The following is a 24,095-nucleotide window of genomic DNA, read 5'->3' on the forward strand; positions in this document are numbered from 1 at the left end:
AATACGTCTACAGCGTTTATTAATTAAAATGAAATCAACATTTACTAATGTATTATTAAAATCAAAAGTAGTGTTTGTTAAAGCTACAGTCCAAATTTCCCAAAATCAATTTTTGAGCAAATACATAACCAGCCAGTGTTCAAAACTAGCTCCATATCTTTGTGCGATTAAAAACGGTAAGCCTGTAACAATTTGGGTAATACTGGTCGGTTTCTGTGGGAAATTCGAGCATTTTTGCCTTTGTCTTTGCGTCATTACGTCACATCTGTTTACATAAAGATAATTAAAGATAAACTGAAATCTACAGGTAACGCTAAAACACACTAAATACACATAGTCATGCAATGCTGATGTTGTTAAAATTAACAATTTGAGAACAAAGTATAATAATAATTTGCACGATTTGATGTGATATGAGCTAAGCGATCGTTATATTTAATCACCATTGGCAGCGTGATTTATTGTAATGCTTTTTTTTTTTTTGTAATGCTTTTTTTTCTCATTTGGTAAAACAGAAGTGGAAGATTTGTTAATTCTTGGTCAAACTTCCAAGACTACAATCTGTCTTTCTGAAGCACACCGTTGAGGTGATTGACAGCCACACATTCTCCTCAAAACATTAGATTCATCCGTGTTGAGGAGTCATGCCAATGCACAATCCACAAAAAGTTATAATTCCGCTAATATCTGCGATTGCAGGTTTTAAACAGAGATGGCGACAAAGAGGCAAAATACTTCGAACAGGTTTGATGGTATGGTTAGATTGCTAGGATTGGAATTTTGTAAAAAAAAAAAAAAAAAAATCCATTACCTTCTTCAGGACAAAAGGAAACATAATAACATATCAGACACAAGCACAGTATGATAGGGCTAGTTAATGTCACTGCTTGTCTAGACCTAAAGATTAATTGTACCAATTCTACACTGTTGTACAAAGAACAGAGATTCCTCACAGAGATACGACTGCCACGGTTTGAGACTTTGAGTGAAAATCTATGCAGCAACATGATCTTGGATTCCTTTCGATGTGGCTCATCCCTTAGCTTGTCTTTTCATGAAGAGACTAAAGTGTGAACAAAGACTTTAGTCACAGTGGCTCCCTGCAGATCTTTTTTTCTTGGGCTCATGCTGAATAGCCTTGTAGGCTTTTCTTGGGGTTTCCAACAATTTAGTCAAAGTTTTATGAACAATTATGTAGGGATAACCACAGAGCTAGAGAGTCATTCTGTGTAGGAGATATGAAATTTAATATTTTAATTGGTAAATCCTTTGATTGTACACATAGTCTGAGATTTGAGATGATGGTGAAGGTGTAGCTAGAGGCACTTATGACATAATGCTTGAAATGCCCTACCATGAAAGTCCTACCAGAGTCATCTTTTTTCAACTTATAGAATGAAAAACCCTTCAATAACCTTAAAATCTATATTTAATATGAGGTGCAAAAAAATCTACTGATATAGACTGAAATGTGTTTAAAAAACAGAGAGCCTCCTGTTGATTGACTGAGTTTTTGAAGATTTTTATCCATAGTTCATCAGGTCTGGGGAATGTCAGCTATTTGTAATGGGAGTCAGGCAGTAGATAGATGGGGGTATGTGACTCTTGCAACCCATGTGAAGGAGGGGGAAGGAAGTAAGGAGTGAGGGAGAGTTAAGTAGATAAAAGGTGAGGTCATCATGGTCTCAGCCGCAGACAGATGAGGCAGTAAACCACAGCTGTAAAAGATTCCTCCCTTAAAAATGCTAAAGAGGATGTTTTGTTTCGTACATTTTTGCAATATTACTTGAAACTGTCTTTACTAACTTATAAAAGACTATTTATTAGGTGCACTGAAAGGAATAATATTAATATACATCGTGCACGAGGTAGGGCCTTAAAAACATCAGCCAATCGTTTACGCGATCATTGCGTAAACGATTGGCCCTCTGGCTTGTCAATCACTGCCGTGACGTTCCTTGTGAGAGACGAGCGCGGCTGCACGCTCCAGTAACTTTCCACACTCCACAGACGCTACATGCAATGTTTTTGTCAGGAGACACGAATAACAACTGCAGATTATGAGTTACCTGCGGTGAGTCCGACATAATGAATCCAAAAAACAAGACACAGCGAATGCCGGTGGTAAACACTCGTGTTCCAATACGAGTTTTGGGAGGCGTTCTTTTGAAATGAGCTGTGAAGGAGGGGGGCTGTTCTTATGCATGTGCTCATTTCAAAAACTCACTAACAGTCTTTGGATTCTCAGTCGACGAAAAAATCCTCTCTATCACCTTTAATAAGAGTAACACAGATGGTAAAAAATGGTTTATGTTTATTTTATTTTTTTTAATTCATCAAATTTTGTATAATACTTATATTGGATTTTCTTATTAGACTATGTTTCATAATAATATAATATAATATAATATAATATAATAATTTCTTTAATTCTTCTCAGTAGTCCTGTATTATTTTTTTCTGACCAAAGACTTCTATTTAAGGACTTTTATTTTGTTTATTTGTAAGCTATGGGAGCAGAAGTCACGTGACATAACATAAATTCGGCTGTCATATGATTGTAGTTTCATTTTCATCATGGCTGCGCTGCACATCAGTCTTCTGCTCCAGTTGTTTTTCTGTTTTGTATTTTCTCATCCCACGGGTCGAAACTCCATATGCGGTTATAAGGTGAGTTTGGTTTTGCTTACTGGGTGAATATTTTGAAGTTCTTCGTTGTAGAATCCTTAAGAGAGATTTGAGTAAATGTAAAAACTTAACTTGCCACTGAGGGAAATGTATATAAGAACAAAAACGAAGCAAAAAGTATCTTGGTAGTTATTGTTTTGAACATTTGTACTTTTTTGGACGTGAAGTGACGATAATACAATGGTGTTTGGGGCATGTACATTGGCAATACCATGTTTTTGGACATGTACCATGGTAGTAGGCTACCATAATAATACCATGGTAATTATCATCATTCAGTACTACTGTGATCTGACGCCATCACCAAGGTATGTTTTTATAAGGGAATGATGTCGTGCACCAACCAAGAAACGCATTTTGTTTATGGACTTATTTTTTTACTTTGTTTTGTTTTCGTTTCAGTTTAAAATATCATTTGACCCTGTTCTTTATGTTCTCAAATGCAATTTCTGCAGATTAATGATGCATAAAGGAGCTTTATTTTCCAGTAAAGTAAAAAGGAAATAATTGTAAATTGAGGAACTGCATCTCTTACTGTTGTATCTTTTCTGCTGTTGATGAGCTTGTTGGATCTTTGCAGTCATGTCCAGCCACAAAGCCTTCCATGCTGAACGTCCACCTGGTTCCTCACACACATGATGATGTTGGTTGGCTCAAGACTGTGGATCAGTACTACTATGGAGGTGAAGTTTTGTTCATGTCAAGCGTTTGTTGTTCGTAACATGCATTGATATGGTACATTGCTCATGTGACTGTCCATATTCTGCATATGACTTATGTGCTGCTTGTCATATGATATGGCAATGCATTGGAGTGGTAATGTTTAACCTCACACCATAATTCAAGTCATTTTATTTTTTTTCAGACCGAAACAACATCCAGCATGCAGGTGTTCAGTATATTCTGGACTCGGTGATAGACCAGCTACAAAAGGATCCAGCCCGTCGTTTCATCTATGTAGAGACGGCCTTCTTTTACCGCTGGTGGAAGCAACAGAGCCAGGACACACGCCGAATTGTAACCCAGCTGGTCAATGAGGGTGAGGAGGGTATTTGTTTTTGGGTCAGCGATTGTCAATGTTTCTGAGGATTTAAGTGATTTAAAAAAAAAAAAATGTATGACACAAAAAATGTGAAGTGCTGTAAAAAGTGCTAAAAGTATTAAAGTACTTTCTAACACCAAAACATTATTTTTTTCATCTTTATGCACAAAGGATGTCTAATAAATAATAAAAATCAAAAAATAATTTTCAAAACATAGAATTTTTTAAAATTATGCTAAAAAATGTGAAATAAATATTATTAAAAGTACTAAAATACTTTCCTCACACCCTGAATCTTTTCCAAAAAAGTATGTTATTCAAAGTAAAAAAAAAAGTTTCACTTTCTTTTTTCATAGGTCGTCTTGAGTTCATAAACGGCGGTTGGTGCATGAGCGATGAGGCCACCACTCACTACAGCGCTGTCATAGATCAGATGACTTTGGGGCTGCGATTCCTGAATGACACCTTTGGCGAGTGCGGGCGTCCCCGGGTGGCCTGGCACATTGACCCGTTCGGACATGCCAGAGAACACGCCTCCATTTTTGCTCAGGTAATCCATAACATAATATATGAGACTATGAACAGTCGGTGTGGCACAGTGGTGCTGACGACTCTTCCCCTTTTCTTTTCAGATGGGTTATGATGGGTTCTTCTTTGGCCGTTTGGACTACCAGGACAAGGCTCGCAGGATGAAGACCAAAGAGATGGAAATGCTCTGGAGGGCCAGTGAAAGCCTGATGCCACCTCTCGCTGATCTCTTCACAGGTACTAATCTGTAAACATGCTTTTTTTTATGCTGTCTAATAATCCAAATTCAGTTTTTCAAATTCTTCCACGTTCTGTTTATTCATATATGAAAAAAATATGAAATATATGTATATATATATATATATATAAGAAAATAATATAATGTATATAATATATGAAAGAAATATATGGAAAAAATAAATAAATAAATAAATAAATAAATATATATATATATATAATAAAAAGCTGGATACTGGTCGCTATTCACTGCCATTACATGGACGAGCACGAGCAGTACATTTTTTTTGAAAATTCTCCTTTTGTGGTCCATAAAAGAAAGAAGTGCACCGGGTGAGTAAATGATTTTCATTTTAGGGTGAGTGAACTTTCCCTTTAAACAACTACACAGTGTTGAGTATGTGGAAGTGTGAATATTAGTTCTTTTAAATGACTAAACACATGTTTCATCTCTTAAGGCGTTCTCCCCAATGGCTATAACCCTCCTGAGGGCTTTTGCTGGGACCAGTTATGTAGTGATGCTCCCATAAGAGACGACCCAGACCTTGAGGACTACAATGTGGATGAGATAGTACAGAAGTTTCTCAACGCTTCCTATAAGCAGGTAAGTAAACAGCTTTGCAGCAGTGCTCAGTTCAGTCAATCATATATAAAGTTCACATGTCTGTGATTAGCATGGAGGTGCCATCAAGTTATTTCTGTTCCCAGGCTACCTTTTATAAGACAAACCACATCATCATGACCATGGGTTCAGACTTCCAGTATGAAAACGCCAATCTCTGGTACAAGAACTTGGATAAGCTGATCAAGTATGTAAATGCCCTGCAAGCTAAAGGGAGCAAGGTGAACGTGCTTTATTCTACACCGTCCTGCTACCTGCAGGAACTCAACCTAGCCAACCTCACCTGGTTAGTGCGCAAATACAGCTAATAGATTTATAAGAGGATATCTCTCAAATGTTCCCTGTGACATTTTTTCCTGTCTTGGCTGTTTATCATAGGCCTCTGAAGACAGATGATTTTTTCCCCTATGCTGATGATGCTCATGATTTCTGGACGGGTTATTTTACCAGCCGGCCAGCACTGAAGTTATATGAGAGACTGAGCAACAGCCGACTACAGGTGATGCCCAAAACCTTCCTCTCTGAGAGGAAAAAAAAAAAAAAAAAAAATGTCTACAGTGTTTTTAAAATCTGTAATGTCTGGTTTTGCTTTTCTAGACGTGCAACCAGTTGGAGGTGCTCGGCGGGCCCAAGTCCACATCGGGACCTTTTGGTGAAGGGGACAGTGATACTATGAGTATGTCTACTTCTGTTGTAAATGAATAATTTATGTTGGCTTTTGGTCTGTTTAAAATCTTATCCTTTTGCTCAGAGAGGGCGATGGGTGTGGCCCAACATCATGATGCTGTGTCTGGGACAGAGAAACAGCATGTGGCATACGACTATGCCAGGAGACTGGCTACAGGCTGGGCACATTGTGAGGTACAAAGATAAAAGATTTATTCTGTATATCTTTCGGTCAGATTGTTTCAGACTAAACCTAACTAAGCATTATCCATTATTAGTGGTGCTTGCTGCATATCATACGGCTTATTATGGAGAAGTGTGCTGTTACAATTCAAATTTATGTCTGTTTCCCCAATGTCTATTTTTCTTATTGTAAATTTTAGTGTGCTTTATTGGCATGACTTATTTTATATTTGCATACAAATATACAAATAAAACAACGATGTTGCAAAACAATATTCATAAATGAATTTTAGCAGATGTTTTTGCCACTGTCCGTTTTCTTGTTGTAGGTGCTGGTTGGTAATTCTCTGGCTGTTCTCAGTGGCTCTGAAGCTCCACGTGTGTTCTGTGAGAATCTTAACATAAGTGTGTGTCCCCTCACAGAAAGCAGCCATAAGGTACGATACACAGTAGAGCTGCATGATTAATCACTAAAAGATCGCTATCATGATTCAAACACTGATGCAATCTTATTCCTAAATGACAACGATTTGCCTGTCTATTAAGGACTTTGACAAAATCACTTTTAAGAAAGCCAACATATTGTTCTACAATTTAAACTTATTATTATGTTGGCATGAGAAAGCCAACATATTGTTTTGCTACATTTATTTAAAAATGAATCACTACTTTTAAAAATGAATCGCTACATTTATTCAAAATTGCAACTTAAAAAAAATTAATCTCTAAAAATGAGTCGCTACATTTATTAAAAAAGAACAGCAACTATAAAAGCGAATCAATACATTTATTCAAAAATGAATAGCTACATTTACATTTCCCCAAAAAAATTGCTACTTTCCCCAAAAGATTTGCTCTTTTTTAAAAAAAGAATCACTAGTTTCCTCAAAAAGAATCGCTACATTTTTCAAAAAGAATCGCTACCCCCCCCACAAAAAAGAATCGCTACATTTTTCAAAAAGAATCGCTACTTTCCTAAAAAAGAATCACTACATTTTTTTCAAAAAGAATGGCTATTTTCCTAAAAAAATGAATTGTTACATTTTTCGAAAAGAATCTCTACTTTCCTCAAAAAGAATCGCTAAATTTATCATAAAGATTTGCTACTTTCCTCAAAAAGAATCGCTACTTTCCTCAAAAAGAATCGCTACTTTCCTCAAAAAGAATCGCTACTTTCCTCAAAAAGAATCGCTACATTTTTCCAAAAAGAATTGCTATATTTTCCTAAAAAAAACGTTAAATTTATAAAAAAGAATCGCTACTTTCCTAAAAAATAATCGTCACATTTTTCAAAATAACGCTACTTTCCTCAAAAAGAATCGCTGCTTTTTTAAAAAAAGAATTGCTACTTTCCTCAGAAAGAAAAAAAAGAATCGCTACATTCCTACAAAAAGAATCGCTAAATGTATCAAAAAGAATCGCTACATTTTTAAAAAAGGAATTGCTACTTTACTCAAAAAGAATGGCTAAATTTTCCCAAAAAGAATGGCTACATTTTCCAAAAAGAATGGCTACATTTTTCAAAAAGAATCGCTACATTTTTCAAAAAGAATTGCTACATTTTTCAAAAAGAATCTCTTAATTTTTAAAAAAAAAAGAATCGCTACTCTCCTAAAAAAAAATCGTTAAATTTATAAAAAAGAATCGCTACTTTCCTAAAAAGAATCGCCACATTTTAAAAAAAGAATCGCTACATTTTTCAAAAAGAATCGCTACATTTTTTCAAAAGAATCGCCACATTTTTAAAAAAGAATCGCCACATTTTTAAAAAAGAATCGCTACATTTTTCAAAAAAAGAATCGCTACTTTCCTAAAAAGAATCGCCACATTTTTCAAAATAACGCTACTTTCCTCAAAAAGAATCACTGCTTTTTAAAAAAAGAATTGCTACTTTCCTCAGAAAGAAAAAAAAGAATCGCTACATTCCTAAAAAAAAAATCGCTAAATTTATCAAAAAGAATCGCTACATTTTTAAAAAAGGAATTGCTACTTTCCTCAAAAAGAATGGCTAAATTTTCCCAAAAAGAATGGCTACATTTTTCAAAAAGAATCGCTACATTTTTCAAAAAGAATTGCTACATTTTTCAAAAAGAATCTCTTAATTTAAAAAAAAAAAAAGAATCGCTACTTTCCTAAAAAAAAAATCGTTAAATTTATAAAAAAGAATCGCTACTTTCCTAAAAAGAATCGCCACATTTTTAAAAAAGAATCGCCACATTTTTCAAAAAGAATCGCTACATTTTTCAAAAAGAATCGCTACATTTTTCAAAAAGAATCGCTACATTTTTCAAAAAGAATCGCTACATTTTCCAAAAAGAATCGCTACATTTTTCAAAAAAAGAATCGCTACTTTCCTAAAAAGAATCGCCACATTTTTCAAAATAACGCTACTTTCCTCAAAAAGAATCACTGCTTTTTTAAAAAAGAATTGCTACTTTCCTCAGAAAGAAAAAAAAGAATCGCTACATTCCTAAAAAAAATCGCTAAATTTATCAAAAAGAATCGCTACATTTAAAAAAAAGGAATTGCTACTTTTCTCAAAAAGAATTGCTACATTTTTCAAAAAGAATCGCTACATTTAAAAAAAGAATCGCTACATTTAAAAAAAAAAAAACACTACATTTTTCAAAAAAAGAATCGCTAATTTCCTAAAAAGAATCGCTAAATTTATAAAAAAGAATCGCTACTTTCCTAAAAAAGAATCGTTACATTTTTCAAAAAGAATAGCTGATTTCCTCAAAAAGAATTGCTACTTTCCTCAAAAAGAATCGCTACATTTATCAAAAAGAATCGCTACATTTATTCAAAAGAAACTGTTACATTTAAAAATCATCAATATATTTGTTCAAACCACAGCAATACATTTATTAAAAAGCAATCTACTTTCTCAAAAGAGAATCGCTACATTTCCCAAAAAGAATCACTACTTTCCTAAAAAGTAGAATCATGGGGGAATTGTGATCTCCTTTTGAAACAAAATAATCGTGTTACAATCTAATAATTCAACTTAATAATACAATTCAAAAAGATCTATTCGGGTTGAGCGATCCAGCACAGAAAAGCAGGTACCTGGGTATCAAATGGAAGACTCAGACACAAAGAGTGCAGTTCAACCAAGATACAAAGTTTATTCAGTCAGAGAGCCAATTATATTGAAAATATAGTAAGTGAAAGTGGCACCTCAGTATTAATACAATCAGTAGGGGCTGTACACAAATCTAAGAAAAGAACATATTCTCTGAGCAAGCATGATGTAATGGCTAGACAGAGATACAGAAGCACAAAAGAGGCACATGATGTTCTTAGAATCTTACAAATCGCGATTCACAATTTATCCAGAATTGTGCAGCTCTAATACACACATTTCAGTGAATAAATTCATACAATAAATGACACATTCGCTATTGAATTCTGATCATTTCTTTTTCTTAATCTCTCTCAGTTCTCTATGAATGTATACAATCCTTTGGGCAGGACTGTAAGCTGGCCTGTTCGTTTGCCTGTCAATGGTTCAATGTACAGTGTTACTGATGCAAACGGGAAAGCAGTGGACAGTCAGGTTGGAAACTGTGTTTGCATCACTTAAGTCTGTATGTGTTACATTTATTAAATAAAATCAACAACAATTCTCATCTCCTCATCTCTCTCCACATCTTTTGCTGTTGGTCAGGTGGTTCCACTGTCTAAGTCCACACAGGAAGTGAGACGGAACAGGGGTTATGCCAAAGGTGAGTTGGTTTTCCAGGTTGAAGCTCCTCCTCTTGGCTACAGTACGTACATCATTTCCATGGTTCAGGATGAGCCTCCAGCATCCAGTTCCAAACCGACAGCCACTCGCTCCATTCAGAACAAGGTAAATGGAGCAGCATAATTGAAAACTATCCATTTAAAATCTTCACTATTAATACATTTTAAAATAACTTTCCTATTTGAAGGAAATAAGGTACAGTAGCAAAATCTTTACTGATTTTTTTTTTTTTATTGAAATATTTTCAAATTACACTAAAACTGCATATATGCAGTAGTTCATGTTTCAGTTAGCATAAATAATAAATCTATTCTTCTGTATGTGTTCCAGTTCTTAAAAGTGACCTTTGACGACTCCACGGGTCTGTTAAGCAGCCTGACAAACCTGGAAACGCAGCAAACCATTCGACTCACTCAGAACTTCTACTGGTCAGTTTAGACTGATTCAGAATCAGTCTCTCCCTTCCAGTGTCTGTCTACAATATAAAATTACCTTTAGATTTGTTTATATAATTTTTCCATATGTACCATTCTGACACTATAATGAAAGAAATTTGAGTATGGTAATGATTCAGTACTGTACATTTTACATGTGAATCTGTGTTGAATCTGTATTTTCCCCCTTTCCTTGTTTGATCGTATCAAAAAAAGTAAATCATGACAAAAATATTGAGTAATGTGTGTTCTTAGGTATAATGCAAGCGCTGGGAATAACAAGGAAAGCACGCAGCCGTCGGGGGCTTACATTTTCAGACCTAATTCATCAGACCCCTTCATCATTAACAAGACTGCTGAAATACAGATAGTTACGGTGTCCAACGTGGTTCAAGAGGTGACGCAGTGGTTCAGCCCGTGGGTGTCTCAGGTTGTCCGTTTGTACAAGGACCGCAGGGAACTGGAGCTGGAGTGGACCGTGGGACCCGTGCCTGTCTCGTGGGTCAACATACACACACACATACACGCAGTTCTCTAGATCAAGGATTTGCTGTAAAATGAAAGTAATTTCTCTGAATATCGGCACTCTTTTTCTTTTCAGGGATGGTTTAGGGAAAGAAGTAATCACTCGCTTGGACACCGATATCGAGTCCTCTGGATATTTCTACACTGATTCCAATGGCAGAGAGGTTTTAGAGCGACGGTGAGGAGATTAAAGGCTTGAAATGGAGAAAGAAAAGACAAATTATAGAAGTTGGATATCACATTTTCCTTTTACTACTGTAGAAAGTTTCTTTTAATTGCTGTGGTGTTTGTCATGTACGCTACTGTTCAAAAGTTTGGGGTCAGTAAGATTTCTTTAAAATAAAATTCTCAATGATGCATTTAATTGATCAAAAGTGACAGTAAAGATATTTATAATTTTACAAAGATTTCTATTTCAAAGTAATGCTGTTCTTTTGAACTTAATCCTTAATAATCCTGAATAAAAATATCATGGTTTCTACAAAAGTATGAAGCAACACATCTGTTTTCAACATTGATGATAACAAGAAATGTTTTTTGAGCAGCAAATCAGCATATTAGAATGATTTCTGAAGGATCATGTGACACTGAAGACTGGAGTAATGATGCTGAAAATTCACAGGAATAAATTACATTTTGAAATGTTTTAAATTGAAATAATATTTCAGAATATTACTGTTTTTTTTTTTAATCAAATAAATGCAGCCTTGGTGAGCGTTAGAGACTTCTTTCTAAAACATTTGTAAAAACATTAACCGACCCCCAACTTTTGAACGGTAATGTATCTCAGCTTTTGTGAAAACAACCTTAGGAGTTGATTTATCATTGTAGGAAAGATTATCGGCCCACATGGGATTTGAAGCAGACAGAGCCAGTCGCCGGAAACTACTATCCAATCAACTCTCGCGCTTACATCAAGGCAAGTGTCGTGTCAGCTTTCTTGTCTTTTTTTTTAATGCTGTGTATATTTTTTATTACTTTGTATATTTTAGGCTCAATTTTATTTACATTGACATATTCTCTTTCATTAGTTTTTAATATTTCCCTGTCTTCTGTTGTCACTCAGATTTCTCATAAACAGCCTTGAGCCGCTCCAACATATCAAGAAATCTAATATGTTTGTGTGCATTTAGGATGACAAACGTCAGCTAACAGTGGTGACCGATCGCTCTCAGGGGGCCAGCAGCATCTATAACGGCTCTCTGGAAATCATGGTAAAATAAAATGATCTTTCCTTCTCTCTGTCAATCTCTCTCTATTCACTTCAATTGAAAAATGCTTGAAAGTACAGTGTATTTTCAGAAAATAAAACTTGAACAGAGGAGAACAAAATCTAAATTAAGTTAAAAATGAAAAATAAGCAAAAATGTGTAATTTTCTGTGTTCATTATCTAATTTTCTCAAATTAGGGCAAATAATTTCAAATTAGGATACATTTTCTACAATACATCTATCTCAGATTTGTAAAATGTTAGTAAATGTTCATAAACAAGACTCGGAACAAGTTCATATCTGCTAATAGCTAATCAAACTCTCTCTCAGCTGCACAGGAGACTGCTGTATGATGATTTTAGGGGGGTGGGAGAGCCTCTCTCTGAACCGGGAGATTTTTTACATGGTTTAGTTGCCCGAGGACGTCTGCTGCTGACCCTCACTCCTCCAGACATGGCCGCAGATGTCCACAGACCCCTCGCACAGGGCATGGTGCTCCAACCCCTGCTCTCCTTCCAGGACGGCACACCTCCTGCTAACACTAAACTGGAGGTTTGTAGAGGATGAACTGAACTGGTTCCTTATTATAAGCTTAAACTGTTTTTTGATGACTGATCACTTTCTCTCCCATAGTTCTCTGGGCTTCAGGCTGCTCTGCCCCCTGCTGTTCACCTGCTGACACTGTCTCAGTGGGATAAAGACTCAGTTCTGATTAGGCTGGAACATCAGTATCAGGCCAAAGAGAGCAAAACACACTCGCAGCCTGTTACAGTCAACCTACAGGTAACACACACATTTTTCATTCCCACCTACACACTTCCAGTAAATCCCACTGTAGTCAAACAGGGAACAATAATCAGTGCACATAATCAGAACAAACATCCAAAACAATTCTACTTGAAACTGATAGTTCTAGCGCCATGCAAGATTCTACCACCCTCCAGAATTTTGATAAATTGTCCCAATTATTTGAAAGATCTTTCTTGTGCGCTAAGCTAGCTGACTCTTATGCTAAGTGAAAGCTTTTAGCTTCGGTAATGCAATGCAAGTAATTTAAAAGACATTAACATTAAGAATAGGCATTTTTAAAATAGAAAATAATACATTTTCTCATCCAATGGACCCTTCACATTAACGGGATTCTCAAAGTGGAAGTTGACATAGTTGTCCAAACTTCTATAGCGGTGAACAGAACCTACAAATATAATTTTTGCATTCCCATTTGCCCATTTTGTCAGAAGAGAGAAAGAGGTCATATTTGCCATTACTCACAAAGCAGCATTTACTAGTTTTCTGTAATTTAATGCCAAGGTAATATAACACAAAGTATAGAATTATAAATGTACTGAAATAAATTTAAAAATCTTTGCTAGATTTATGATGTTCACAACTTGATTCGTGTCATCAGTTGATGAAAAGGGTCCCTAAGTGTAAAGGATCTGGCATGACATGAATTAAAAGATTTAATGTTTTTATATATTAATCATTTTATAAGAAGCAGTAAGGCACTTGAAACAGTGCTATACGTAAATATAGTCAGTTCAATATAAAGTCCCTTATAGATTCTTGCAGTAATAAAAAAACAGAATGAATCATTTTAATAGATAAATGTTCTTTTGTCTGTGCAGAAGCTGTTTTCTACTCTCGAGGTGCTCGGAGCATCTGAGATGAGTCTAGGAGCAAATCAATGGAAAGACGACATGAACCGCCTACAGTGGAACACGGGTAACAGTTACTCTGGTAACAAATGTTAAAGGGATAGTTCACCCAAAAATGAAAATTTGATGTTTATCTGCTTACCCCAGTGCATCCAAGATGAAGGTGACATTTTTTCTTCAGTCGATCACAAATTATGATTTTTAACTGCAACCGCTGCCCTCTGTCAGTCAAATAATGGCGGTTGATGGGAACTTCATCTAAAAGAGTGAATAAACCTTGCTTAGACAAATCCAACTGAAACCTTGCGGCTCGTGATGACACATTTTTCATTTGGATTTGTCTAAGCAAGGTTTATTCACTCTTATAGATGAAGTTCCCATCAACCGCCATTATTTGAATGACAGACGGCAGCGGTTGCAGTTAAAAATCATAATTTGCGTTCGACTGAAGAAAAAATGTCACCTACATCTTGGATGCACTGGGGGTAAGCAGATAAACATCAAATTTTCATTTTTGTGTGAACTATCCCTTTAACTACTCATATTAAAAAAAAAAAAGAACTTTCATATTTAAAGTGCTTGATGTGTTTGTCTTTCAGAAAAGAATTCAAAGCCCCTTCCTCTCAGTGCCAGAGACCCTTCACCATGGGAAGTGACACTAAAGCCAATGGAGATCCGTACCTTTCTGTTAAGGGTACGACAGCTGTAGAAATGACAAATCACTGCCAAGAGCCAATCAGATTGTAGCCTTTTAGTATCTAAACCCTGCCTGGCACTGATTCTTTAAGAGCTGAACTACACTGCATAAAAGATTTTGATTTTTTCTGTGTACTTCAGTTTCATTGAATTTAATTTAAATTTTCAAAAAAATCCATATTCTTAAAACTGTACTGTGCCATATGTTCATAAAGATGTACATGATCTACAAGAACTTTAAATATTGATTTCTTCATTAACAGTTTTGGTTAAGTGACTGTGGGGCTAAGTCCTGTCAACACAGATCTCCTGAAAATCATTTGTGCAATATTTCTGATTGTATTTTCTATTGTCTTTCATATGAAAATGATGCAATTTTAAAGAATGAACTGTGGAATAAATGTAATGACCAGTCATAAATTGTTTTAAATGATACATATGTCCTGCTCATGCTGAATCCATTACAAAAAACATATACATTCACCAAGTATTTATTTGCCAGGTGAAAATAAAACATTTTGAAAATACAACTATTTCCAAGAATAAAATGTGTCCCACTTATACATCCCTTATTCGTGGGCTGCCAGATAAATTAAACTTGCCTTGCACAAATCCAATTAACATAAAACAAACTTTAGGTGCAAATCTGCACAGAACTTGTTAACAGAAGTGCAGACATTCAGACAGCAAAGAGAAATGTAATTTACAAGTCATATAGTATCAGTCTTTAACTAGCTGTCACAGCTGTGTGATGTACATCCAATAGTGAGAAAACCAATTAGTCCATCTTGTCCTCATTGGTTTCTTGCTCAAGCTCATGTGAATAGCAGCATTTGTCTCCATGTGTACATGTTCCCTGTAAGAGAAAGAATAGCATTTTCTCTTAATTTTTTTAAGCGTCAAAGTGGTAGTTATGTAGCCGTCTATGGAGGGAAGGAAATCTGTCAGATTTCATCAAAAAGATCTTCATTTGCGTTTCAAAGATGAACTTAAGTCTTAAGGGTTTGGAATGACATGAGGGTGAGTAAATGATGATAAATTTAACTATCCCTTTAACTTTGAGAATTTCAGTTCAGAAGTGAATTATTTTCTTCATTTTCAAACACTGACAAGTTTGATAATGACAGCTAATAAAGCAACAAGTTTTAATGTCTCTGAAATCCTTGTATGTTGAATTCAAGTGAACGTACCTTTCTAAACTTCTTACATGGGAGGCTCTTGAGTTGAGAAGAGTCTGTGATTGGTTTCTTTCTTTTACCCTGAAAGTGTTTTCTTTTGTCCTCCAGTTCAGAGGAGATTCCTCCACTAAACACAAAAAGAGATGATTTACACTTAAGAACAATTGAAAGATTTGGACTATTGTTTGACGAAAGAACAGAAGTAGTATGACCGACCCAGCTCTGGCACGTGCTTTGGGTCCCCAGTTGGCCTGTGGGTTCTCCTGGAAACGCGTGAGGTGACGTTTCCGTGACTGAGGGTTTGCGTCCTCTCTGATCTCAAAGCAGGCCTGAAGACTGAATGAGAGAATATGAAGATTACCGGGTAATAAAGTTGTAAACTGCATTTAAACTAAACTAAAAGACAACATTTTAACATAACATGTAAAAAAGCATTCAGATAAATATAAGGCGGTAGATCCTTACGTTGGCTCTGTGGAGAGAATGCGCTGGGCAGGACTGGTTTCTGATAACCGCTCTCTCTTCACAGGGTTGGACTTTTCCTGAGGAACAAGCACACAGACAAACTACATTAGAAAATGAGGATTTTTCATGAGAACATTTGGAGAGGATCTTGGATTGTGATCACTCACCCAGCAGCGCATGATATCCCATAACACCCCAGCGGGAGCGTCGGTCTTCACAGCATTCTTACAGGCATGAGAGAAAGACACTCTGTACCCAGCGTGCAAGAGAGCTGACCTACACAACAGATAGAAAGCGAGGACATAGGAGCAACAATTTATCAATTTGCAACAAGCATATTTTCATACTCATAAGGCATGTTCAGACCTTTATTTTGAAATAGCGATGAACAGGAAAAATCATTAAAGATTGGTTGAAACATGTTTGTTTTCATGCCAAGAGTTCAAAAGATAACATCCATTAATTTATTTTGAAAAAAAAAAGGTCTGAAAATGTTTTTAATAGAAAAAAAAAATACATTTATGAATGTGGCGGTGATCTATAACCCACATACATGTTGTTTTATGTTTATTAGAGGCTGAATTCATATCAAACTTCCAATACTACTTCTATATAGGATGTCTACTTCATAAATTGTATGAAAATAATGGAAATATATGGTTCAGATCACTCAAACCATATATGGAAATGGAGGGGCCTTTATATGGTCAGTAATGGAGCTTGGTTGTCATTTAGTGAAAAAGTGTGGTACTGCGCCCAAACAAAATCTTACTGAAAGCTCATTTTTTGAGATATCAACCTCACATTTGGAACACAACTTGTTCAGATTTTTGGCTTTGATTTCCTTGCAGTTTTACAGTAAAACTTGTTTTGTAAAATATATATTTTATATAAAATATAAAATATTATATTTTTACATTTTCATAAACAAACTTCCATAACTTTTTTCTGTTTCACTTACATAAGTTATTTCACTTTTACAATAATCTGCCAGATTTCATCTTTAAAACAAGACCAGCTTTATGTCTATACTCCAAAGTATTCTTGAATTACAACCATTTAAGTTTGGATAGTGCATTTTCTTGTCTAAAAAAAAAGTGGGGGTGACAGTTAACTGGTTAATGTCACATGATCCTTCAGAAATCATTTGAATATGGTGATTTGGTGCTCTTATTATTATCAATGTTAAAAACAGGATTCTTTACTAAATAGAAAGTTCAAAAGAACAGCATAGAAATAGAAATCTTTTGTAACATTATAAATGTCTGCTGTCACTTTTGATCAGTTTGATGCATCCTTGCTGAAAAAAAGTATTTCTTTAAAATAAATAAATAAATAAATAGATAAAAACAGTAGTATATAATACGCATGTTGCAAATGTTGTATTGATTTTACCTGAATTGCAGCATGGGTGGCGTATTGCAGTGAACTGTGCTGCTCAGATGATCTAAAGCATAGTACAGAGGAACATCTTGCAGCTCCTGAAACACACATCTTTCTCTCAGCACTCATTCTCTATTCAATGAACCAAATCTGTTATTGTCTGGAGAATCTTCGGAACACAAATTAAGATATTTTTGAGCCACTGTACTCACATGAACTGATTTAAAAATGTTTTTAGTACCTTTATGGATCTTGAGAGAGGAAGTGTCATTGCTCCCTATGGAGGCCTCACGGAGCCATCGGATTTCAACAAAAATATCTTAATTTGCATTCTGAAGATTAACGAAGGTCTTACGGGTGTGGAACGGCATGAGGGTGAGTAATAAATGACAGAATTTTCATTTTTGGGTGAACTAACCCTTTAAGTTTAATAATGACTGACCTCGGTCACCATGCTCAGCACCCCTTCAATCCGCTTGGACGTTCTGAAGCGAGTGGGGTTCCCTGAAACAGCATCCAGAATCTTCTGAACAAATTTAATATCATGAAGAGGCTCCGCCCAGACGGGACCGCCCAACTAGAAACACAGAGAGAGGAACAAAGAAATCAAAACAAGGAAAAACGTGATATTCAGTACCAACTAATTAACACATCAAAGGGATATTTTATTTTTTGTAGAACACTTAATAGGAGATATTGATAGATCAGACCTGGTGTCTCTGCCCGCAGTGTTCACAGTTAGGCCCTACAGGTGGTCCAGTGGCTGCTGAATACTTCATACTGTAACAAACACATAAATATACACTTAATAAAACACATAATGATACTTCCAGTACAAAAGCATTGAGAAAAAAGTGAAAGAAAAAAAATTCAATCCTGGAGGTAGAAATACTCACTGTTTGCCTTGGCTCGTCCTCTTCCCCATCCTCTGCAGACTGAACGCGCCACATCCGACACAGTTATACAGCAGCGCTTGCTTACTGCAAAACACACACATACACATTTTATAATGCAATTTATTTCTGTGATTGCAAAGCAAAATTTTCAGCTTTTTTTATGTATGATTATTATTACTCAGCTCTCTACATAGACAAAGAAAAGTTTGTGTGTTACCTTGCAGAGTTTTTGACAACAGCCTGGCCGGTTCTGACTCTGACGAACACACGGATGTAGAAATCCACGCTCACGCTCAAGAGTGGTTCAATGTAGCGCTGATACACGGCTGCTCTCTGATCTAAACAGTGCAGGATTATACGCAGGGCCTAGAATAAAAAGAAAGAGTGTGAGACATAGTTATGATGAAGAGTTGCATTCATCCCATGCATTCACATGCACAACACCAGTGAGCCCATCTTACCATCTCATGACAGTATCTGGACTTGATGGACATAGAGCCATATTTGCTGTAGCAGGTTTCCCCGCTGTTTCCAGCCATTACAGCCATGTCCGTACACGTGACGCAAAGCAACCCTGACAATGAGAAAGCGAGGTTACTCGTGTATATGTGCTTGATAAATTCAAAATGTGCTTGTGAGAGAAAAGCCAGTCATTGACTCACCTCCCTCACTGACAGCCTGCACAGCCGCGTCCAGAAACGGTGATGGGCTGCCGTAGGGGTCAAGATCAATGACATCATAGCGTTCCTTCCGCCCTCTTGCCTCATACATCACCATACTGGACAGATGGTGTTATACCAGGATTTAGGACGTAACAGAATCAGTGTTGTTAACTAAAAATCATTTTCGGTAAGTAAAACAAAGCTGCAGTTCAAAATATATAAATATTAAACAAAAAAATTTTAACTTTAAAAAATAATTAAACAAAAATTAGAAATGAGAAAGGTTTGTTGAAGTGCTAAAGTATCAAAGTAAAATAAAAATGAATTAAAGCTATATAGAAGTACATTTTTAAAGAAATGGAAACATTTTACAATAAGGTTTCATTTGTTAACAATAGTTGACATCAACTAACAATGAATTTAACAATTTATTGCAACATTTACTAATAAATTATGATCAAAGTTGTTTCCATCAACATTAGTTAATGCACCATGAACTAAAATGAACAAGAATATTTTTATTTACTAACATTAACAAAACACAATAAATGTTAATTCAAAATATTGATAAATACCATAACAGCATTTAAATAACACTATAATTACACTTAATGGTGCCCTAGAACGTTCTTTCACAAGATGTAATATAAGTCTAAGATGTCCCCTGAATGTGTCTGAAGTTTCAGCTCAAAATACCCCATAGATTTTTTTTAATTATTTTTTTAAACTGCCTATTTTGGGGCATCATCAAATATGCGCAGATTCAGCGCGCGGCCCCTTTAAATATCTCGCTCCCTGCCCCCCGAGTTCTTGACTATAATACAGTGCATTTACAAAGTTCACACAACTATATAACCCTCAAATGGATCTTTACAAAATGTTCGTCATGCATACTGCATGCATGGATCCGATTATTTAAGTATTGTATTTATTTGGATGTTTACATTTGATTCTGAATGAGTTTGATTGTGCTCTGTGGCTAACGGCTGATGCTACACTGTTGGAGAGATTTATAAAGAATGAAGTTGTGTTTATGTATTATACAGACTGCAAATGTTTAAAAATGAAAATAGCGACGGCTCTTGTCTCCGTGGATACAGTAATAAACGATGGTAACTTTAACCACATTTAACAGTACATTAGAAACATGCTAACGAAACATTTAGAAAGACAATTTACAAATATCACTAAAAATATCATAATATTATGGATCATGTCAGTTATTATTGCTCCATCTGCCATTTTTCGCTATTGTTCTTGCTTGCTTACCTAGTCTGATGATTCAGCTGTGCACAGATCCAAACCTCCTGCCCTTGTCTAATGCCTTGAACATGGGCTGGCATATGCAAATATTGGGGGCATATATATTAATGAGCCCGACTGTTACGTAACAGTCGGTGTTATGTTGAGATTCGCCTGTTTTTCGGAGGTCTTTTAAACAAATGAGATTTACATAAGGAGGAGGAAACAATGGAGTTTGAAACTCAACGTATGTCTTTTCCATGTACTGAACTCTTGTTATTCAACTATGCCAAGGTAAATTAAATTTTTGATTCTTGGGCACCTTTAATAGAATAAGCTAAAACATACTTCAGCTGTCAACAGATGTTTGTGAGTGTATAAACAAATACTGGAATATAAAAACAGCGGAGTTGTTTGTACCTGGCATCTCTTTGGCTGGCTTGCAGCATGTGGGACACGTTGTTGTGTTGTGCATTGCGGGCGATGAGGGCAGCAGCTTTAGCAGAGTAATCATTAGCAGTGATGCTCTTCAGGCCAGGAACCTCCAGAGCAAAACGTACAGAACGCAGACCTGACGCCGCCAGACCCTCCAGCACACACAGACCTTGCTAGAGCCAAAGAAAGATAAATCACATTACATTTAATCATTCACCGGCAGACACTTTTAGCTAAAGTGATTCACAAATGAGGAAAAAAAAAAAGTGAGTCATAAGGAGACTATTGAAAAAAAAAAAAAAACAAGACGTGGAGAAAACACCAGTAATGTAAAATAATCTCACGTCTAAAATTAGATATAAATTCTAAAACAATATTTACATTCAATTTAGTAAAATAATTTAATTTAAACAATTTATATTTATTAATTTAAAATAAAAAATTAATTGTGTATGCTACAAAAATACACAACATTAAAAATGTTGCCTTGGCAACAAATAAGTTTAAGTTAAAAGTTATACAATTAATAAAACTGTACTACACTAACAAATTAAATGTAAATAATAATAAAACTAATAAAAATGACAAAAGCTCATTTAAAAATCACAAACACTTAAGGTAAAATTAAAATGAAAACTATACATTTAAAAACAAAAGCTACCTCAAAATATTAATAAATAATATAATAGTATATAAATAATACTAAAATTACAATTTAGCACACACAGACCTCACATCTTTCCCCTACAGATGCAGTGATGTATTCCTTCTCATCAGCCTCTTCTTCCTTTTGTAGCTCATTTTCCAGCTGTTCTGATGCTTCCTGATCCACCATTCCATTCTTCTCCTCTGAAAGTCGGACCACAACTCTGTCTTTCTCACCCGGGACCAGGATCCGGATGCCCTTTTGAGCCAGCTGCTCCCTGGCAAACTCTGTGATCACCGCACACCTGATTGAAGAAGGTATATGTGAAGTTTAAAGACGAGGTTAGAAAACAAAGCATCACGAGATGTCACACTGGATGGCATACTCACGTTAAATCTCGGTTAAACTCCTGCACAGGGTTGTAGAACACCTCATTAGCACTGGGGAATAAAATGGCAGCCTTTCCCTCCTTGACAACTGTCTCCCCTGGTAAAAGCCCTGGTTCTGTAGATGAGGTCTGACTGCTTTCTGTAGAGCTGGAGGGATCGGTGTCTTCCTTTGGTACTGCTGTGGTAGTGCTGTCTGCACTGGTGGTGTCCTGGGATTCTTTGGGTTCTTTCTTGCTCTCCATTGTCCTGAAGTTTTTCAAGACAAAACTGCACCCTGTTGTGAGGATCTGAAGGAAGGATGCTCTCTTCTTAGGAAACACTAATGACAAACAAAGACACCTAAAAGATACCTGAAGTGTAGTCCTTGCTAACATCTACCAAAGAAAAGCCTTGTGACCTGTCAACACAAAATTGATTTTAGTTAATAAGTGCCTACAAACTCCCACATGCTGTCAACTTAATTAAAAATCACATATAAATACAAGGGTTCCCAACTTCCCACACCTTTTGGCTGATTAATATGCATAACTTTACAATTTATTCCTATATTATATATATATATATATATATATATATATATATATAAAAACATTTTCACGCCTTTTCAAAGCCTATAAATGTCATTTTTAAATTCCATGATATTTCCAGTCTTTCCATAACCGTGGAAACTTTTACCAATCAAAATGTCTATCTATTTTTCAGTTTTACATTTAAGATAAATATTTCTAAACCTGGGCATTTTCACATTCACAATGTAACTAGCCAAGCTAGCATTACAATGTATCTCGCCTTCCAACTTACCGCTGATTATCCTTCCAAAAAGATACTTTAGTAATGTCATAGCAAATCATTCAGGAACAAAAACAAACCAAGTCGCTGAATGTACACTAGCACTGAGACTTGTCAACTGTTAACTCGTGTGTTTTCAGGGAGAATTCACGTGTAGCTCAAAGCTGTATGTGAACTACGGAAGCCTCGTAGTACTAAACGCCTGACAGAGACGCCAGGGACTGCGCACGCGCATAATAACCTATAGAAAGTGCTACACTGTAAAATAAGGGCACTGAGGACAAAGCAGGGTCATTTAGAAACTCCTCTCGTTTCTACGCATTTAGCGTTATATATATTATGCTACCTTTTATACATACTACACAGCAGAATGTTATTGTCACTAACAGTTATTATATTATTTTTATTGATATTACAGACACTTTTTTAATCTGCGCTTTATGCTTTGGCAATATTGTATGCAAAAAATCTTTGAACTTGAATGCCAGTAAAATAGTGACCAGTAAATTCACAATTAAGAAAAAAAGTGTTTATAAATGTACTGTTTAGACTAATTACTCTTGGTATTTTATCTGCTCTTTTATATTTCAATAATTCTTATTATTATTAGCATTATTATTACCAATAGTTTAGTTATGCTTATGGTGTATATTAATGTGAAAAGTGTTTAAAAGATTAGTTTACTTTCAAATTAAATTTTCCTGATAATTTACTCACCTCCGTGTCATGCAAGATGTTCATGTCTTTCTTTCTTCAGTCGAAAAGAAATTACAATTTTTGATGAAAACATTCCAGGATTTTTCTCCATATAGTGGACTTCAATGGCCTCCAAACGACTGAAGCTCAAAATTACAGTTTCAGTGCAGCTTCAAAACATTCTACGCGATCCCAGATGAGAAATAAGGGTCTTATCTAGAGAAACCATCACTCATTTTCTAAAAAAAAAATTAAAATTATAAACGTTTTAACCATAAATACTCATCTTGAACTAGCTCTTTTCTTCTTCTCTATTAAGGTTCCAGCAGTGTAGACACTGCATTATTGCCCTCCACAGGTCAAAGTTTGAACTAATTGTTATATACTTGCAGTAGCATATTGTATATGACAATTTAGTTCAAACTTTGACCTGTGGAGGGCAGTAATACACTTAGCAGTGTCTACACTGCTGGAATTCTAATAGAGAAGTAGAAGAAGCAGTAGAGAGCTAGTTCAAGATGAGCATTTATGGTTAAAACGTATATAATTTTATTTATTTATTTATTTTTTTAAAAGAAAATGAGTGATGGTTTCTCTAGATAAGACCCTTATTTCTCATCTGGGATTGTGTAGAATGCTTTGAAGCTGCACTGAAACTGTAATTTTGACCTTCAACCGTTTGGGCTCCATTGAAGTCCACTATAAGGAGAATAATCCTGGAATGTTTTCATCAAAAAACGTAATTTCTTTTCGACTGAAGAAAGAAAGACATGAACATCTTGCATGACATGGGGGTGAGTAAATTATCAGGAAATTTTAATTTGAAAGTGAACTAATCCTTTAATATAAAAAAATAATCAAATATTAATAATAAAAGGGAGAAAGTTGGACCACAATAGTATAACTTCTCATTCATCTCTGTTACAGTCTTAAACTTTGCAGTTGTCATGACGGTATTTAACAATTTTTTAATTAAAATTGATGTATTCATAATTTCATATTTAACCTAAACGCCATAAACACATTTTCTGCGTAAAGTATGCCTTCTCTGTGCAGCATTACACATTCGTGGTAC

At 35.5% G+C, this 24,095-nt stretch overlaps 2 protein-coding genes across 3 annotated transcripts; one reads left to right on the forward strand and one right to left on the reverse strand.

Moving 5' to 3' along the window:
- Window positions 1-2,547: 2,547 nt before the first annotated feature.
- man2b1 (mannosidase, alpha, class 2B, member 1) lies at window positions 2,548-14,679 on the forward strand. Its single transcript, XM_067387967.1, has 22 exons — window positions 2,548-2,670; window positions 3,269-3,371; window positions 3,554-3,727; window positions 4,087-4,280; window positions 4,363-4,495; window positions 4,954-5,099; window positions 5,204-5,403; window positions 5,496-5,616; window positions 5,715-5,793; window positions 5,869-5,978; window positions 6,296-6,403; window positions 9,409-9,525; window positions 9,637-9,819; window positions 10,045-10,142; window positions 10,404-10,646; window positions 10,750-10,851; window positions 11,505-11,592; window positions 11,807-11,887; window positions 12,216-12,437; window positions 12,519-12,668; window positions 13,514-13,610; window positions 14,143-14,679. Exons 1-22 carry the CDS (start codon window positions 2,578-2,580, stop codon window positions 14,250-14,252), a joined length of 2,952 nt encoding a protein of 983 aa, XP_067244068.1. The 5' UTR covers window positions 2,548-2,577; the 3' UTR covers window positions 14,253-14,679.
- Window positions 14,680-14,740: 61 nt separating this feature from the next.
- trmt1 (tRNA methyltransferase 1) lies at window positions 14,741-22,495 on the reverse strand. 2 transcript variants are annotated; one of them, XM_067387969.1, is made up of 16 exons: window positions 22,337-22,495; window positions 21,536-21,932; window positions 21,231-21,450; window positions 20,486-20,673; window positions 18,824-18,939; window positions 18,623-18,735; window positions 18,379-18,527; window positions 18,162-18,245; window positions 17,976-18,045; window positions 17,708-17,842; window positions 17,278-17,363; window positions 16,050-16,158; window positions 15,883-15,959; window positions 15,634-15,753; window positions 15,430-15,544; window positions 14,741-15,095 (listed from the first exon to the last, which is right to left on the reverse strand). In XM_067387969.1, exons 2-16 carry the CDS (start codon window positions 21,907-21,909, stop codon window positions 15,018-15,020), a joined length of 2,034 nt encoding a protein of 677 aa, XP_067244070.1. In that variant the 5' UTR covers window positions 21,910-21,932; window positions 22,337-22,495; the 3' UTR covers window positions 14,741-15,017. The 2 variants fall into 2 exon arrangements, with proteins under 2 accessions (XP_067244070.1, XP_067244071.1); XM_067387970.1 differs by lacking the exons at window positions 21,536-21,932; window positions 22,337-22,495 and having other exon boundaries at window positions 14,746-15,095; window positions 20,486-20,669; window positions 21,231-21,310.
- Window positions 22,496-24,095: the final 1,600 nt, after the last annotated feature.

This window comes from Chanodichthys erythropterus, chromosome 6 (genome assembly GCF_024489055.1).
Source record: "Chanodichthys erythropterus isolate Z2021 chromosome 6, ASM2448905v1, whole genome shotgun sequence".
Taxonomy (NCBI): Eukaryota; Metazoa; Chordata; class Actinopteri; order Cypriniformes; family Xenocyprididae; genus Chanodichthys; species Chanodichthys erythropterus.

Bases quoted from the DNA above. Each gene is read 5' to 3' on its own strand.
- man2b1 (XM_067387967.1), top strand. From the start codon at position 2,578: ATGGCTGCGCTGCACATCAGTCTTCTGCTCCAGTTGTTTTTCTGTTTT. The intron at 10,647-10,749 runs GTGGGTCAACAT...TTTTCTTTTCAG, and splicing joins GTGGGACCCGTGCCTGTCTC to GGATGGTTTAGGGAAAGAAG. The intron at 10,852-11,504 runs GTGAGGAGATTA...TTATCATTGTAG, and splicing joins AGAGAGGTTTTAGAGCGACG to GAAAGATTATCGGCCCACAT.
- trmt1 (XM_067387969.1), bottom strand. From the start codon at position 21,909: ATGTTAGCAAGGACTACACTTCAGGTATCTTTTAGGTGTCTTTGTTTG. The intron at 18,528-18,622 runs GTAAGATGGGCT...TTTTTATTCTAG, and splicing joins CCAGATACTGTCATGAGATG to GCCCTGCGTATAATCCTGCA. The intron at 15,960-16,049 runs GTGAGTGATCAC...CTTGTTCCTCAG, and splicing joins GGGATATCATGCGCTGCTGG to GAAAAGTCCAACCCTGTGAA.